Raw genomic sequence first — 17479 nt, forward strand, 5'->3', positions numbered from 1 at the left:
CGGAGGGAACCCATGCTCCCCTCTTGGGACAGACAATGGCGGCGATTTCCTCATCGTTGACCTTCTTGGAGGCATTGTCTTGGAACAGACTCGGTCACCGGAGCTAGAGCTCTAATTTATTCAGTGTTACTCCGGAGTGAGATCTATGGAAGATGGCTTGAGGCAGAGGGCATGGATGTGCAACGGTGGCGTGGATTTTCTAGCTGGGTCGACAGTCTCTTATAGTGAGACATCAATGGTCACGATCCCATCTGCAGGTACGCATGTGACATCATCGTCCTGATGCTTCATGGTACGATGATTCTCCTCTCTAGGGAGTAGGCAAAGGTGTGTTCCTGCGCTACTAGGTGATTGTCGAGACGGGATCAAGAATCTTGGATCTTCAGATTGGCGCAATGATGAGTTTGTTTTGTTGCCTGATTCTGCCTCCATTGATGAGGACGGTGCGAGATTGTCGGGTGTCCTAAATTGGGATTTGATGATGTCGTTTACTTTCCTCTCTCTCTCTCGATCTTTGTTGCGAAGTGCGATGGCAACCTTTGTTGTTCGAAGCAGTTGGTGGTGACCGACTCTTATCGTGGCATGGTTGTCCGCTTGTGCGAGCATGGTCTTCATTTGTGTGGTACCTCACACCAAGACTGTGTTTGTGTATGTAGCTGCAAGGACCGCCGGAAGTGGTGATGGCATCACAGTTGTTGTCAAGAGATGATTGGTGCTGATATGGTTGCTGTTGTAGATTGTTGTCAAAAGATGATTGGTGCTGATATGATTGCTGCTGTAGATTGCTGATAATTGGTTTGATCACTTCTGAGTTTTTCCTTTTTCTTTACTCCACCAAGGCATAGCTTCGATCTCTTTGTTTAGACTTTGCTAGTTGCTGGTGTGACTTGTTTTTGTGTGTGTTGGTTATGTACATCCTATAACTGCAAAGGCCGGGTACATGCTCATTGTATTTGTATCCCTTATGCTCCATTTTAAGCTAATAATAATCCACCTTTGTCAAAAAGGCAACCAAAGGATATTCTTTCCGTTTGCTAGCGAGGCATGCAAGAACTGTTCACAACTTCAAAACCACTAGCAAAGGTTGCAACTCCAGACTTGGCTTTTCCCCTTCCTTTTACAGAGGGTAACTCCAGACTTGTGCTGGCTTGAGAATGGTTTTATACTTTGCAGTTGATATATTATGGTAAAAAGCAGATGGAACGATCGTCACGATTACTTGCCGACAAGTTCCTCTCGGCACAACATGACATGAAACTAGTGATTGGGGCGCCATCCTATGACGTTGTTTAAGAGAAAGTTGTATGCACGTTTTCATTTAAAAAAAGACACAAAGTCCTCGCCTTCATCTAAAAAAACATCTCAGAAAAAAAAGCCTCGCCTTCATCTAAAAAAAATAAAAAAAATTACCACCTCAGCCTACCAGCGAGTGCCACTTTACATAACCCTCCATTTAAAAAATATCAGAGGTCCTCACCTCCATCTAAAAAAATACATTTAAAAAATAATCCACACTTTCATCTAAAAAATTTCTAAAAGATTTCTCACCGCGGCCAACCAGCTTGCGCCATGTGGCATAGCTGGTTGGCCTCCCTTCATGCGTAGCTTAATGGTTTTAATTAATCACACAAACCACCCCACACACAAGAAAGCACCACAATCTCCACCGTCCTGTGATAACATAACCAGCCAAGCAAGGAATCAACACGCTAGTATATTTATCGGCCGGATGCAGACCCGCCTTCAGCAACACACCAACGCACACAACAAACAACAGCATCGGCAAATCCCATCCCAGACCAATGAAGTTCCTGTTCCAGTTCCCCTGCTGCTCGTGCTTCTGCTACATCAAGAAGAAGAAGAGCGGCAAACCGAAGGACTGACGAAGCGGCCGAGCGTATGGCTGAAGAAGCTGCCCCGCTCCAAAGTATCGCTGCACTTAAACGGATATGCACCTGTGCAATTAGCGTCTATCTGAACTTTGTGTATACTATGTGTGGAGCCGTTGCGTACAGCGAGGCGCGCTCTGTTTAATCATCATAATGTAATGTAAAAAAGTTGGGCCCAAAAGGCTCATTTGCTCTTGTCTTTCTCTGTGGCTTCTGGTTTGCGGATCCCTATCTCCTGCATCTGCTGTTCGACCGGGACGAAGCCGGTCTCCGCGAGGAACCTGCAGCGTGCAGAAATCACAGCTTGCTAAGATTGCTCGTCACAACAGAGGGTAGGTCGTGTGTGGGCAGAGAGTAGGAGAGGACAGGGGAGACCTGTTGAGGAGCACAAATAGAACCGCGCCGATGGTTATGAGCAGAAGGACGTGACCGATGATCACAAAGTCGCTTGAGAAAAAGGCTAGGTAAAGCATCGCGGTGAAGCAGAATGCCAGTAGCAAAAATGTGATCTGGAGCACGACCCACGTGGGAGCCTACACCAACAAGATAAACATCGGTTAGGATACTTCATTACAGTTATTTGTGCATTCCATAACCACATAAAAAAGGGAACAATATTATGACTAAATCTGGGGCTGAATACAGGAATATATCATAAAGCACGAGGTCAAATTAAATTTAACGGTGAACATAATAACGCACATTGCAGTATTTCTTACATTAACACCAGAGGACAAGGCTCCCACCAAGATAGCTTCAGCTGATGATACTTGATTTGGCGATTGTCCTGCCATTCTCACCCAAATTTATAGGCACTGGCACAAATAACAATACGTTATCACCTATATGCTTCTGCGTGAAACAATAATGGTTCTAGATGACACATAAATGTAGAATGATATGTAACATCCCAGGTACTAATTCTGCCTTAAGTGCCGCCGCACTACACTAAAATCCAATCAAGTCAGTATTTATTCAGAAAAGCCAACACAGTTTCTCTTGTGGGCATCGACAGCCTCAAATTCATACTATATCATCACTTGTAAGCATAAAAGCAGGTATAAAGCTCGATGTTACTGCACATAAACATATGATAATCACAGCACCATGCCAACAATCTGTAACACTAAGCAAGATATACGATGCACTAAGTATATGTTAAGTCATGTGAGTTTCCAAAAGTTGTAGGAGTGCTACACCTATATCCAAATGCATGCTATTTACTTAGTGCCAAAAAATATATGCAATAATGCAAGAGTGAAAACATAAATACAGACCCATTTGAACATAAAACCATAGCAGGCAATACTCTGGGTTATAACATAAGATCCTACCAATAACTTCGTCGGGTAAACCAATACTTCGAATGAGCATCCCAAACTATTTACTGTTGACTTTGTTACCAACCTCTCCAAAATAGATCAACTATGTGAATTCTGACCAACCTAGGTCAAGGACACCGGTAGTCACAAGCTAACTTACTAATCCATCTCACTGTCCTAGCTGCGTTTTTTTTTTACTTTCTTACCAACCCAGCTTTAAAACAAATCTCTCAAAATACACGGTGGTATGCACGATTACTGAACAAAACACTAGCTCCAAATAAACAGCAGCTCTAAATAAACGGCAATATGCAACCATACAAAAAGGGTAAAGGAGGAGGGTTGTGATAGGCTTGGCGAGCCAACGTAAAAACTCAGCCACTCTTATGGAGATGAAACCCAAAAGATTTTCGTTGGGGCATAACCCTCTCAGCGACGCGCTACATCGGAACCCGGGTGTGGTGGAAAATGGGCAAGGGCCGGGCCGTCACCCCCAAGGTGGCGCGCTGTATCTTGATCCGGATACGGTGACAAGTGAGCGAGGATCGGGTCGTCGCATCCTTAGTGGCGCGCTACATCGGCGCCCGGATGTAGTGGAAAATGGGCAAGGGTCTTCGCATTTGACTCGACGAGTGCGAAGGGCAATGAAGCTAGCCGGGCCTAGGAGGATTCGCTTAGGTAGCTGGAACGTAGGGTCTCTGACAGGGAAGCTTCGGTAGCTAATTGATGCAGCGGTGAGGAGAGGTGTTGATATCCTTTGCGTCCAAGAAACCAAATGGAGAGGACAGAAGGTGAAGGAGGTGGAGGATACCGGCTTCAAGCTGTGGTACACAGGGACGACTGCAAACAGAAATGGCGTAGGCATCTTGATCAACAAGAGCATCAAGTATGGAGTGGTAGACGTCAAGAGACGTGGGGACCGGATTATCCTGGTCAAGCTGGTAGTTGAGGACTTGGTTCTCAATGTTATCAGCGCGTATGCCCCGCAAGTAGGCCACAATGAGAACACCAAGAGGGAGTTCTGGGAAGGCCTGGAAGACATGGTTAGGAGTGTACCGATTGGTGAGAAGCTCTTCATAGGAGGAGACCTCAATCGCCACGTGGGTACATCTAACACAGGTTTTGAAGGGGCGCACAGGGGCTTTGGCTATGGCATCAGGAATCAAGAAGGAGAAGATGTCTTAAGCTTTGCTCTAGCCTACAACATGATTGTAGCTAACACCCTCTTTAGAAAGAGAGAATCACATCTGGTGACTTTTAGTAGTGGCCAACACTCTAGCCAGATTGATTTCATCCTCTCGAGAAGAGAAGATAGGCGTGCGTGCCTAGACTGTAAGGTGATACCTGGAGAGAGTGTTGTACCCCAGCATAAGCTGGTGGTTGCTGACTTCCGCTTTCGGATTCGTGTCCAGCGGGATAAGCGTGCCAAAGTCGCTAGAACGAAGTGGTGGAAGCTCAAGGGGAAGGTAGCTCTAGCGTTCAAGGAGAGGGTCATTAAGGAGGGCCCCTGGGAGGAAGGAGGAGATGCGAACAATGTGTGGACGAAGATGGCGACTTGCATTCGTAAGGTGGCCTCAGAGGAGCTTGGAGTGTCCAGGGGAAGGAGAAGCGAAGATAAGGATACCTGGTGGTGGAATGATGATGTCCAGAAGGCGATTAAAGAGAAGAAAGATTGCTTCAAACGCCTATACCTGGATAGGAGTGCAGACAACATAGAGAAGTACAAGATGGCGAAGAAGGCCACAAAACGAGCTGTTGGTGAAGCAAGGGGTCGGGCATATGAGGACCTCTACCAACGGTTAGGCACGAAGGAAGGTGAAAGGGACATTTATAAGATGGCCAAGATCCGAGAGAGGAAGACGAGGGATATTGGCCAAGTCAAATGCATCAAGGACGGAGCAGGCCAACTCTTGGTGAAGGACGAGGAGATTAAGCATAGATGGCGGGAGTACTTCGACAAGCTGTTCAATGGGGAGAATGAGAGTTCTACCATTGAATTGGACGACTCCTTTGATGAGACCAGCATGCGTTTTGTGCGGCGAATCCAGGAGTCTGAGGTCAAGGAGGCTTTAAAAAGGATGAAAGGAGGCAAGGCGATGGGCCCTGATTGTATCCCCATTGAGGTGTGGAAAGGTCTCGGGGACATAGCGATAGTATGGCTAACCAAGCTTTTCAACCTCATTTTTCGGGCAAACAAGATGCCAGAAGAATGGAGACGGAGTATATTAGTACCAATCTTCAAGAACAAGGGGGATGTTCAGAGTTGTACTAATTACCGTGGAATTAAGCTGATGAGCCATACAATGAAGCTATGGGAGAGAGTCATTGAGCACCGCTTAAGAAGAATGACAAGCGTGACCAAAAATCAGTTTGGTTTCATGCCTGGGAGGTCGACCATGGAAGCCATTTTCTTGGTACGACAACTTATGGAGAGATATAGGGAGCAAAAGGACTTGCATATGGTGTTCATTGACTTGGAGAAGGCCTATGATAAGATACCGCGGAATGTCATGTGGTGGGCCTTGGAGAAACACAAAGTCCCAGCAAAGTACATTACCCTCATCAAGGACATGTACGATAATGTTGTGACAAGTGTTCGAACAAGTGATGTCGACACTGATGACTTTCCGATTAAGATAGGACTGCATCAGGGGTCAGCTTTGAGCCCTTATCTTTTTGCATTGGTGATGGATGAGGTCACAAGGGATATACAAGGAGATATCCCATGGTGTATGCTCTTTGCGGATGATGTGGTGCTAGTTGACGATAGTCGGACGGGGGTAAATAGGAAGTTAGAGTTATGGAGACAAACCTTGGAATCGAAAGGATTTAGGCTTAGTAGAACTAAAACCGAGTACATGATGTGCGGTTTCTGTACTACTAGGTGTGAGGAGGAGGTTAGCCTTGATGGCCAGGTGGTACCTCAGAAGGACACCTTTCGGTATTTGGGGTCAATGCTGCAGGAGGATGGGGTATTGATGAAGATGTGAACAATCGAATCAAAGCCGGATGGATGAAGTGGCGCCAAGCTTCTGGCATTCTCTGTGACAAGAGAATGCCACAAAAGCTAAAAGGCAAGTTCTAGAGGACGGCGGTTCGACCCGCAATGTTGTATGGCGCTGAGTGTTGGCCGACTAAAAGGCGACATGTTCAACAGTTAGGTGTGGCGGAGATGCGTATGTTGAGATGGATGTGTGGCCACACGAGGAAGGATCGAGTCCGGAATGATGATATACGAGATAGAGTTGGGGTAGCACCAATTGAAGAGAAGCTTGTCCAACATCGTCTGAGATGGTTTGGGCATATTCAACGCAGGCCTCCAGAAGCTCCGGTGCATAGTGGACGGCTAAAGCGTGCGGAGAATGTCAAGAGAGGGCGGGGTAGACCGAATTTGACATGGGAGGAGTCCGTTAAGAGAGACCTGAAGGATTGGAGTATCACCAAAGAGCTAGCTATGGACAGGGGTGCGTGGAAGCTTGCTATCCATGTGCCAGAGCCATGAGTTGGTTGCGAGATCTTATGGGTTTCACCTCTAGCCTACCCCAACTTGTTTGGGACTAAAGGCTTTGTTGTTGTTGTTGTTGTTGTATGCAACCATACAAAAAGGGGAAACTCATGCACCTTGCCATAACCATGATGCCACAGTTAAGAAGTTACTCTACGATAAGAACAATATTGCCACCAATTGCAGCTAAGCCTCACACAGAACTCCCTAAAACCCCAAATTTGCTTATCCAGTTTTCATTTACCATATCCCCTATTTTCTGTATCTTTAATGCCACTCTTATCTAAAAGGCTACCGTCGCCGTAACTCCCCAATTTGTATCTTTGCTGTTTAATTTTCTCCCGTCAACCACCAGCTTGCCCGCGGGAGCGGCTGGCCATGCCGGTGAAGGTTACAAACGGTTTGTTGCACAGGAGTGGTGCAGCTCGGCGGGGTTGTCCGGTGGATCTGGGACCCCCAGGCGGCAGCGATGCTTTTGTTTTAGCAGTGAGGCGAGACATGAAGGAGAGAGAACAAGTAAACACAGTTTGGACCATTGTGATTCCAGGTTTAAACAGATGTAGGATAAATCTAGACAATATAGCATTTATAGTGCACATAGATTTAGTTATTAGCTCTAGCTGTTTCGGGAATGATATGAAACATTCTGATAGTTGGCAGAAAGCATACACCAAACACCATACACATCTTAACAGACATTGGCAGGTTCAATATCCGCACATTATTACATCCCTATGGTTTACCACATCCTAATCAAAATAACTGGAACTTAACAGATCCAATACATGACCTCCAAGCAGTATACCGATATGTGCCCACTAACAGATCCAAGAGACGGTAATATAAACAGAAAGAAAGCATGAAAGAGGGAGGGCGGAGATGCCTCACCTTGCCGCTTGAGGGGAGGTTGGTGGCGGCAGCACGGGTCGGAGTCCCTGCACGGGAGGATGCGGAGCTCGTCACGGACGGGGTGACGGGGATGGCACAGGTTGGAGCGGCGGCAGCGCAGAGGCGGGAACGCGAGGTCGTGGAAGAGCTCGGAGCTCCTCTCGGCGGCGGAGGCAGCAGCTTCGTCGGCGACGGAGGGAGGGGTTAGGCGGCGACCTTGATTCCGGCGGAAGAGACTCGGAGGGGGGAATTTTCTTTTGGTGTTCGGGTGCGACCTGCCCGTGTGGCAGTCTCTTTTGCCACGTCGACGTCCAGCGAAAATGCTTAATCAACAGGGGTCTTTCACCATGACTTGGGTGTGTCGCTGGCTAAATACAGGCAAAAAAATCATGTTCTGTTCAGAAATTGCTTTTGAATTCTCAAAAAAAAATTTGCTTTTGAAGGTCGAGCTCCACGGAGAACTTTAAATGCAAAATTCAAAATTTATGAAGATTCATATTTTACGTTTAGAAAATTCAAAAATAATAATACAGAGATAGATGAAGGCATGATGCACAGATGTGTAAATTTTTCAGGACGAAATACGTTGAAATGGGGAAGTGAGAAGAAAAAAAATAAATCTAGAGTTTTTTAACACATGATACTATTCATCCTCCCAGGCAGGCCATGAATTTGTCTTTTTTTGTATAGGTCGCATTTCAATGTAGTTCATCCTGAAATTTTACACACATACACCTCACATCCTTTTTTATTTGTACAAATGTTTTTCAAATTCTTTAAAACCGACATCTTTGAATTTTATTTTATTTCAAAAGTTCGGCCTCCATAGAGACCGAGATCCAAAACACCACACTCGTTGTGTATGTAATTTGACAAGGTGTATGAAGGTTGGCTGCGCTAGCAAATCGACTTTTTTTTATGTCTGGTGGCCTGTGTTAGGCTGGGCTGATGCACTACCTAGTGTTTGATTATGCATGGTCTATGTTATGATCATTCATTCTTATTAGTGGTGATCTTACCTTACATGACACTAAGATATGTAGTTTGAAATAAACATTGTTTGAGTACTAGCTAGTAAATAAATGACAGTTCATTCTAACTACTAATAAATTGCGGTACAAATTAATAGTCATATGGTTCAATAAGGGAAAGGTCATCGTGCCCAATTAGGAGGAAATCCATTGCCGTCTTCTTCCCGCTTCTTCTTCTTCTGTTGCTTCTTCTTCTTTAGATCTTTGCGTAACTTCTATTTGCCCACATTGCATCAAATCACTCCAATATTTTGCTCTTCCAAACTTCATTGTCAAATGCATCCACACTATGGCCAGAGGTATCACCATCATCAGCCATCACATATTCCTCCTTCGGCACAAACTCTTCACAACCCCGTTATAGGATTCAGTTATGGAGGATGCAAAAATGCAAGAACAAGCCTAATATGGGGGGTAAAATGGTTAAATGACTTCTAACTCAGGATCTTAAATCTATTCTTCAGAACTCCAAATGTCTTCTCAACCATAACTCTAAGGCTAGAGTGTTTAAAATTGAAAAATTCTTGTGCAAACCCAAGATAGTTCATGAAAGAGAACTCACTCAGATGATACTTCATTTTCGTGAAGGGTGGAAGAACACCAGGCTGACATGCATAGCCAACATCTCTTAGGTAGAACCTGTCATCGGGGATAGTGTGACCAACCAGTCAAGTCATGCCGTCAGCAAGAATGTTAGCATCATGGTCCGACATTTCCTAGCCAGCTAACACATATGTGAACTTCGGATCAAAGTCAATAGTAGCAAGCACATTCTGACATGTGTAGTGCTTTCTACCCTTGTATGATGCAGCCTGTGACCTCGACATCTAGCAGTCGCATGAGTATCGTCTATTGTGCTAATGCAATCCTCTGATGGCATGAAAATATGGTGTTATGGATGTACAAAAACAATACAAGCATGTCAAAACATGAATTGTAAGTAGTGCTTACCTTGAAATACAGGTACCATCTTGGGTTGTTGAGAATCTTGTTAGGAGTTTGCCCAGTTGGTGCCTTGATCATCTCTCATGTGAGCACCCAAATAGCATACAAGACTTGCTTAGAAAATACCTATAAATAGTCTCCATTGATCTCCCGAGCGTGTTGTGAATAACCCGGAACCTCTGATTATGACTTACAACAAGAAGGAACAAGAAAACTTGCTATTCCACATAGGTGTGGGTGCTATCTTGTAGCAGCCCCTTGTTTCTAAACGTCTCCACAAGCTTTGCCAAAGGTGATCTTTTTATTCGAAGCATCCAGGGAGCCTCTACATCATTGTAGTTGTAGATGTAGTCCAGATTTGCCATCATCTCCCTATTTCGGATTAACATTGGACCATAATTAAGGACAATCGTATCACTCCGACGAACATCTCCCATATGGACCAACATGACCCAAGACTGGATCACAGTTATGGGTGTTGCTGCCTGAACAACCGGCTTCTTTCGTTCGTCCATAACCTAGGGGACATCGATCCTACACCGTGGTAACTTTTGACCTTAGGAGAAAATAAGTTTTAAAAAATTACACCAGTAACTCACGCATAAATAGCATGATAATATATGAACCGAAGACTTGATAACTTATGTTCAAACACCGCGATAACTTTTGATCTAAGATAAAAACAGTTGTTGGGAAAAAATTACCCCGACAACTTCTGTAAATAGCATGGTAATATATGAACCAAAAATTTGATAACTTATGTATAAACATCACAATAACTTTGGGAACATGGGATCTAGTATGTCGAAACTTCATGTCCCGTCGCCCTCTTTTTGGATGCCACCACCTTCGTCTCAAAACCATACTTCTAACCTACGCTCAGAACACCATGGCAACTTTCAGCAAGGGAAGGGGAATTTTTAAACATACCCCGGTAACTTTTGTGCAAAGTTACCATGTTGCACATGTTAAAGTTATTGTGTTTCTCACGTTATAGTTATCGTCCTTCTCACGACATAGTTACCAGCTTTATCATGCCATTTCTGTTACCGGGATGCTAATGTTGAAGTTAGTAGGATGCAAATGTCATAGTTATCATCCCGCTCATACCGAAGTTACCAAGACTAAAATTAACATTTTTGTTGACATGGTAGAAAGAAGAAGGGTTCAAATGAACCCGAACAAGGAGCACACGCCAACACACCCCTCTGTAATAAAAGTCACTCATGGTTCGTTTGGGGATCGGTACATGTTTTCATTCAATTGGAAGTGAGATCGCAATACAACGTGCTTGTGTATTTGCAAAAAGTAAAGAGTTGTCTATACTCATTTAATTCGAGATAGTGTGCCTGGCAAAGCATAGCAAAGATTTGAATGAAGCATTGAGTGGTAAAGATTTTGGGTACATGTCTATTTAATAAAAGCAAGCACTGTAAACTATAAAGATAGAAACGGTAAACACAACAGTTTGTTTGTGTGCATGTGACATGATACATTAATTTTGATCGCGACGATTAATTACACCTTTCTCAGAATTAGCATTACTAAATTCTCAGATCTTTTAGAAGAGAATAATTCCAAAGATCATGAGATTGTTATGAAAAACTTTCTAGAATTATTACCATGACGTCCTAAGTTTTTCATTTATTATAAAAACAACATGAAATGTGTTAAAGATCGCTCATATTTATTTACATAATTTCCTAGGAATTATTATTCAAAGACGTTTCCTGGGAACTTGGTACAAACAAAATATTAGATGTGTTATATGGTACAAACCATATGGCTCAATCAATCCAGAGATTATTATTAAAAGGTTGATAGAATTATTACCATGCCGCTCTCAGTTTTTTCACTTACGATAAAAATAACATGGAATATCTTGAAATTTTTCTCATATTTATTTACATAATTTCCTAGGAATTAGTATCATAAGAAATTTATGGTTTATTAGAAAGGTGTAAATTAGCAAAATAGCTTTGAATTTGAAGAGATGACGTTGATTGGCAATGTGACCATTACAAGAATAAATGCATCTAGAACAAGAGGGTGCTACAAAGTGGGCTAGATGGGACACTTTGTGCAGTGAATACAACCCTCTACATCATTCCTAAATCAAAGCATAAATAAAAAATACCCTCATACTAATATAGCAGTACATATCCCTATGCTTGTTTATTGGTCAGATATGAGGGGTTGTGTGCCCGCATGTGCTCCTATGCATTTTCGGTGTTTGAATTCTCTTTTTCATAACACTAGGAGAACCAGCTGTGGCAGCTAGAGTTTTCCTCTCTCTTTTTCATAACTGTTGATTGGATAATTAAATTGTCCTGTTTTTTCTTTTATTAGGAGCATAGCTCAAACCATGTATTTTTTTTTCTCTTTTCTTAGAGAAGAAGGTCAAATATTGGCATACATCAGCCCGTTAGTACAGTAGGAGGCTCAACATGTAGGCCTGGCCCATCACAAACGGGCTGTGAGAAAATTGATGCTGAGCTACAAAGAAACTTTGTGCCCAAGAAAACAGGAACCGACCTGCCGCTCGCACACTATAAAACCACAACGATCGATCGGAGCGAGTGCCAGCTCGGTCAGCGACATGCTCGCTCGTCGTTAACGCCCACCACAATTCCGCATCTCGATATTCCAAGAGAAGAGCACGGACGTTCCACGTCACGGTGTTCAAGTACACGCCCGTGCCGCTGCCGGAGAGGGACTGGGCGGAGCTGCACCCGGACCTGATCTCGCGCATCTTCCGCAGGCTGGACCAGGCCGAGCTCCTGCTCGGCGGCGTGACGGGCGTGTGCCGCTCCTGGCGGCGCGTCGCCCGGGAGGAGCCGGCGCTGTGGCGCCGCATCGACCTGAGCGGCGGCCTGTGGTACGCCCCGGGGTCCTACCCACCCATGTTCAACCTGGAGACGAGGTCCATGGTGCGGAAGGCCCTGCGGCTGAGCGCGGGGCAGTGTGAGGCCCTCGTGTGCGAGCACGTCGACGACGACACACTCCTCTTTCTCGCCGAGCGGTACGGGATTTAATTTCCTTCCCCTATCACCCCGATCTCTTTCGTACTCTTGTTAGGCTTCCCTTGTCCGATTAGCTGGGACTTCAATTCGCATAAATCGAAGGGTAAAGGGAGTGCTCTTCTCATGGCCCCTTCAATTGCCATTGTCTTTTGAGATTTTTTTATTGCATTATTCTTTAAAGGAGGAAAGGTCGTTTCTGTATATATTTGAATGCCAAATTTATTTCGAAGGACAGAAGGTTGCTTATGCATTTTTGAATATCCTACTTACGTACTTGTCACGAATAATAATAGTCATATCTAATGCAAACTTGCAGGGCCCACTCGTTGAAAAGCCTTCATCTCGTTGTGACCCATATCTCTGACAAAGGATTTGCAAAGGCAATCAAGATGTTGCCTCTTCTCGAGGAGCTCGAAATTACGCTGCTTTCAAAAACGTATACATTGAAGCTGGTTGAAATTGCTGCTAGAGCCTGCCCACTATTGAAGCACTTCAGACTTGTCACAGGAAGGTACTACGAAAATGGTAACAAGGTAGCATTTGCGGTTGCCAGGATGCGTAAGCTACGTTCCTTGCATCTTGTCGGTTTTGTCCTCGACAAAGAAGGGCTAACAGCCATCCTTAACAACTGCCATGATCTAAAGTACCTAAACATGCGAGATTGTGGCTCTCCTATGGATTACAACCTACGAGCGAGGTTTTCCCGGATAACCTTTGATGACCATGAGTACTGGAGTGACTATTACAATGACACTCATTATGCGTATTACCGCTCCAAGCCTACTCTATGTGATTGTTGTGATTACGTGCCCTCTTCAAAATACGACGATGATGACTATGAGGCCTATCACTACAATCTTGGCGATGGTGATGGTGATGACGTTGACGATGCAGATCTCGACAAGCACGAGAAGATACTTGACATCAAGAGCATGCGTAGGTACCTAAGTAGATGAAACGATATAGATGTGTAATGTCTTGCTGAAACTGACCCCTTGTGGAATGCGTGCACACTCACACGATGGTGGTTAAAGTTCTGTTGCTTTAGTTCCGTCCCATGGGAGTTGCGCATTATTAATTGATCAATGTTCCATCATTCAAATATATGTAGTAATTAACAAAAATGAGAGATAGCGACAGTCATTTTATCTGAATCGCTAATTTTAGGTGCTTGTGAAGTGAACATGCTAAATGAGTGTTCTTCAATTTTGTTTCAAACTTTCTTTACCATATGATATGATCAATTGTAACCTTTGTCATCTTCTTCGGGTACAACATTCATTATTTGTTGTTCCTAGCACAAACAAATGTTGTTCCGGCGGTGCGTCTAGCACTGTTGGTGGGCGTGTGAAGGTGTGTCTCTGGCGGATCTATCTATGGTGGATTTGCTCGGATCTTGCCGTTGTTCGTCTACGTTCGTGTGTCTTCGGGTTGGATCCTTCTGATCTACATTATTCTTCATATGCGGCGGTTCCTGTTTTGGTGCGCTGGTCCTACGGGACCTTAGCACGACGACTTCCCGACTGTCTACTACAACAAGTTGTGTCCGACTCCGGCGATGGAGGGGCGATGACGGCCGCACGCCTTCAGCTCGCTTCAGTGTTTGTAGTCGCCGCTAGGTGGTCTATGGATCTGATGTAATTTCTATTATTTTTTGTATTCGTTGTACTGACATGATTGAAGATGAATAGATCGAAAATTTTCTCGTAAAAAAAGGCATATAGCATCGACTGAGACATAACGAAGTCTCAATCGACTAAGGCCCTGTTTGGTTCATAAGTCCTATGACCTTTTCTAGTCCCAACTAAAAAGTCCCTAGTCCTTAAAAAGTCCCTCTCTATTTGTTTTGAGGGACTAAAAAGTCCCTAGTCCCTTCTTAAAGGTTATTAAATGACATGTAAAAGGCCATGTTACCCCTAGTATACAGAAAAATAACAACCAAATAACAGCATGGGGCGGCGGGGCAACGGGTGTAGGGAGGGGCATTGTTGGAAAAGTCCCGAAAAGTCCCAAAAAAGACTCTCCTTGAGAGTCTTCTTTATTTAGTCCCAAAAAGCAACTTTTAGTCCCTATTAGTCCCTTCTGTTTGGTTAAAAAGTCTTTAAGAGAGATTTTTTCTAGTCCCTACACCAAAAAGTCCCTAGAAACAAACACCCTCTAAGACTTAGCAAAACTGCTTTTCTTAAGGGAAACAGGAATCTCTCTTAGTTACTACTCCCTTCGTTTCGAATTACTTGTCGCAGGCATGGATGTATCTAGATGTATTTTAGTTTTAAATACATCCATTTCTACGACGAGTAATTTGGAACGGAGGGAGTATATATATAAGCTCGCGTGAAATAGATTATAAAAAGGGCGCTGATCTGCGCCGGCGCACAGGCCCAAGTCGCATCCGCGCCGTACGATGCAAGGCATCTCGTCCGCCAGATCAGCTTTCCCGCTTCGTTCCCCACCCATCGTTCCGAGCGTGTAGGAGAAAAATTCCCCTCAGCCCCATCAAATTGACCCGCCCACCACGACCACTTGCCCTGCCCACCACGCAGATCGCCGCCCCCGCCGCGGGTCGGAGTTCGCCGTCGCCGCGTCTCCACTCCCCTTCCTCGTCTCCCCCATGTCCATGCCCAGCAACCATGCACCTCCTCCTTCCCCCCCTCATCCTTCGCATGCTTCTACTGCAGCGCCAGCCAACTCGCCGGCGGCATCCCGACGACGCCCCCACGGTCGCAACTCTGAATGTAGTGCCCAAAAAGACAGAACATGGTGGAAGCAAAAATAATGATAGGATCCAGTAAAAACAGAACATGGTGGAAGCAAAAAAGTAGACTCAGCTGGGGATTAAGTGGTCAATTGTAGCAAAAAAGTAGACTAGTTCCAGCAGAAAAAAACAATGAGGCCCCGTTTGGTAGCGAAGTATTTTTTAAGCATTTTGAGAATACTGCAGTTTTTGAGATTACCACAGTTTTATTTACAACGAGCTGTTTGTTTGCCCCTAATAACTGTTGTTTTAATATTGTAGTATTTGGCAAACTGTAGTTTTTCTCTGTTTAATAAAAAGAACCCCCGACCTGTTTTTAAAAAACAGAGCGGCGAAAAGAAGGGAGTCTCCTCGTTATCCTTCCCCGCTCCTTGCTCTGGCTCGTTCTCACGCCGCCGCCGCCGCCCTGTCGTCTTCCATCGGCGGCCATGGGGAAACAAAGAGATGGCGATGGAGAGACCAAAGGTGATTACTCTGCCCTCCATCCTCCCTCATCGCTCCTTCCCGCCTCTCCCCGCCAACCGCCGGCTCCTTCCTCCGCACGGCCGTGCCGTTCTCCACTGTGCATGCCGCTGGTATCTGCGGACGGCGCCGCGACGCACAATCTCCTCAATGCCGTCCGGCCTTGCTGACGAGAAGAACGTCCCCGATTCAGGGGCAGAGTAGATTCTCCTTGGATAGATTGAGAAGCAAGATTTAGTGGCTTAAGGCTAGATGCAACCTAGATGATCTTAGCTTGGTGATAGCTTTATGTAGTAGCCCGAAATATGGCGTAAGACAGTCTGCATCGCTGCGATTTTCAGAAATATATGTGTTACAAAAGCATTGGCTATCTAGGTCGGCTTATATCTGAAGCCAAAAGAAAGTAGACAGCCAAGCTGCTGCTTGGTCGGCTTATATCAGGCTGCGATTTCAGAAATATGTATGTTACAGAGGCTTTGACTATCTAAGTTGATGCTTGGTTACCAGCTTACAAATTTTGACAGCCAATCAGGCTATGGAAGTGTAAATAAACTGTCTAAGACAAGCAGTAGAACCCCAATCTCGCTGCTGAAATGCACAACAGTCATACCATAGCGATTTTGCTGTTTTTCATTCAGACAATTCAGATTCCAGTATACCTATTCGAATCTGATTCTCAAAAAAGACAAACCACACTTGGTACTTTTAGCAGGGGGTAGGGGCTAGAGGTGACAGTTCATTAATTTGTAGCATGCATTTTGTAGCTAGCGTTCATTAATTTGTAGCATGCATTTTGTAGCTAGAGTGGTTTCGGCCCACCCATAACAATTTTGTTCTATCATTAGCAGTTGCTCACTACAGATTTTTGCCTAGCTCCACGACAGCCTACAAGCCTGCGTACATTAGGATATAGTATTTTGTTTTGTCAATGTAATCCATGGTGTGGCGTCATGCACGAGATATTAGGATTTACTAAAGTTGATTTGTTTTAACCAGATATTTATGATAACTATGATATTTGTTGCTTTCGAGTAGGGTCCTTGTCTATTTTCATGATGTTTTGCTTCCCAATTGCAGACAAGAGAAACAGAGCATCATGGACAACTGCTCAACTAGACCTGCTCGTTTCTGTGATGAAAGAGTATGCAGATGCTGTTAGATTTCGCGGTCAGAATGGATGGACCAAAGAAGGATGGAATAGCATGACTACACGCTTGAATAATCAGTTTCTGAGAGCTAATTTCATTGTTTCTCAACTAAAATTTAGAGAGCATCGGTTGAAGAAAGAATAGTTTGTTGTCAAATCTATTGTAGAGAAGAGTGCCTTCAGTTTTGATCCTACTACAAAAATGCCAACAACCATTGATGAAAAATGGGATGAATTGAGCAAAGAACAGCAGAAGTGGAGATACAAAGCTTTCCCTTACTACGATGATTTGCATGCAATTTATGATGGTACGTTGGTTTCACATGTATTGAATTTAGCATATGATCTTGCTTGCTTGTAGTTTACAATATATTCCTATGTACGCAGGTAAAACAGCGGAGGGGAAGGGTTGTAAGAGGACAACTGATCAGGTTGAAGAGAAGTTCAGTCCGGCTACAGATTTGTCACGAGGGGAAACCTTCACCCAACAGGTTCTAAATGCCGCTGGGCGT

The 17479-nt window shown here is 44.4% G+C and overlaps 1 protein-coding gene across 1 annotated transcript; it reads right to left on the reverse strand.

Annotated features, from left to right (window-relative positions):
* Nucleotides 1-1370: 1370 nt before the first annotated feature.
* LOC119314922 lies at nt 1371-7877 on the reverse strand. The gene is made up of 4 exons (XM_037589606.1): nt 7605-7877; nt 2609-2704; nt 2265-2422; nt 1371-2170 (listed from the first exon to the last, which is right to left on the reverse strand). The coding sequence occupies exons 2-4, from the start codon at nt 2681-2683 to the stop codon at nt 2074-2076; spliced, it is 330 nt and encodes a 109-aa protein (XP_037445503.1). The 5' UTR covers nt 2684-2704; nt 7605-7877; the 3' UTR covers nt 1371-2073.
* Between the last annotated feature and the right edge of the window lie 9602 nt (nt 7878-17479).

This window comes from Triticum dicoccoides, chromosome 6A (genome assembly GCF_002162155.2).
Source record: "Triticum dicoccoides isolate Atlit2015 ecotype Zavitan chromosome 6A, WEW_v2.0, whole genome shotgun sequence".
Lineage (NCBI taxonomy): Eukaryota > Viridiplantae > Streptophyta > Magnoliopsida > Poales > Poaceae > Triticum > Triticum dicoccoides.

Bases quoted from the DNA above. Each gene is read 5' to 3' on its own strand.
- LOC119314922 (XM_037589606.1), bottom strand. From the start codon at position 2,683: ATGGCAGGACAATCGCCAAATCAAGTATCATCAGCTGAAGCTATCTTG. The intron at 2,423-2,608 runs GTAAGAAATACT...TTGTTGGTGTAG, and splicing joins CCTTGTCCTCTGGTGTTAAT to GCTCCCACGTGGGTCGTGCT. The intron at 2,171-2,264 runs GTCTCCCCTGTC...TGCACGCTGCAG, and splicing joins CTATTTGTGCTCCTCAACAG to GTTCCTCGCGGAGACCGGCT.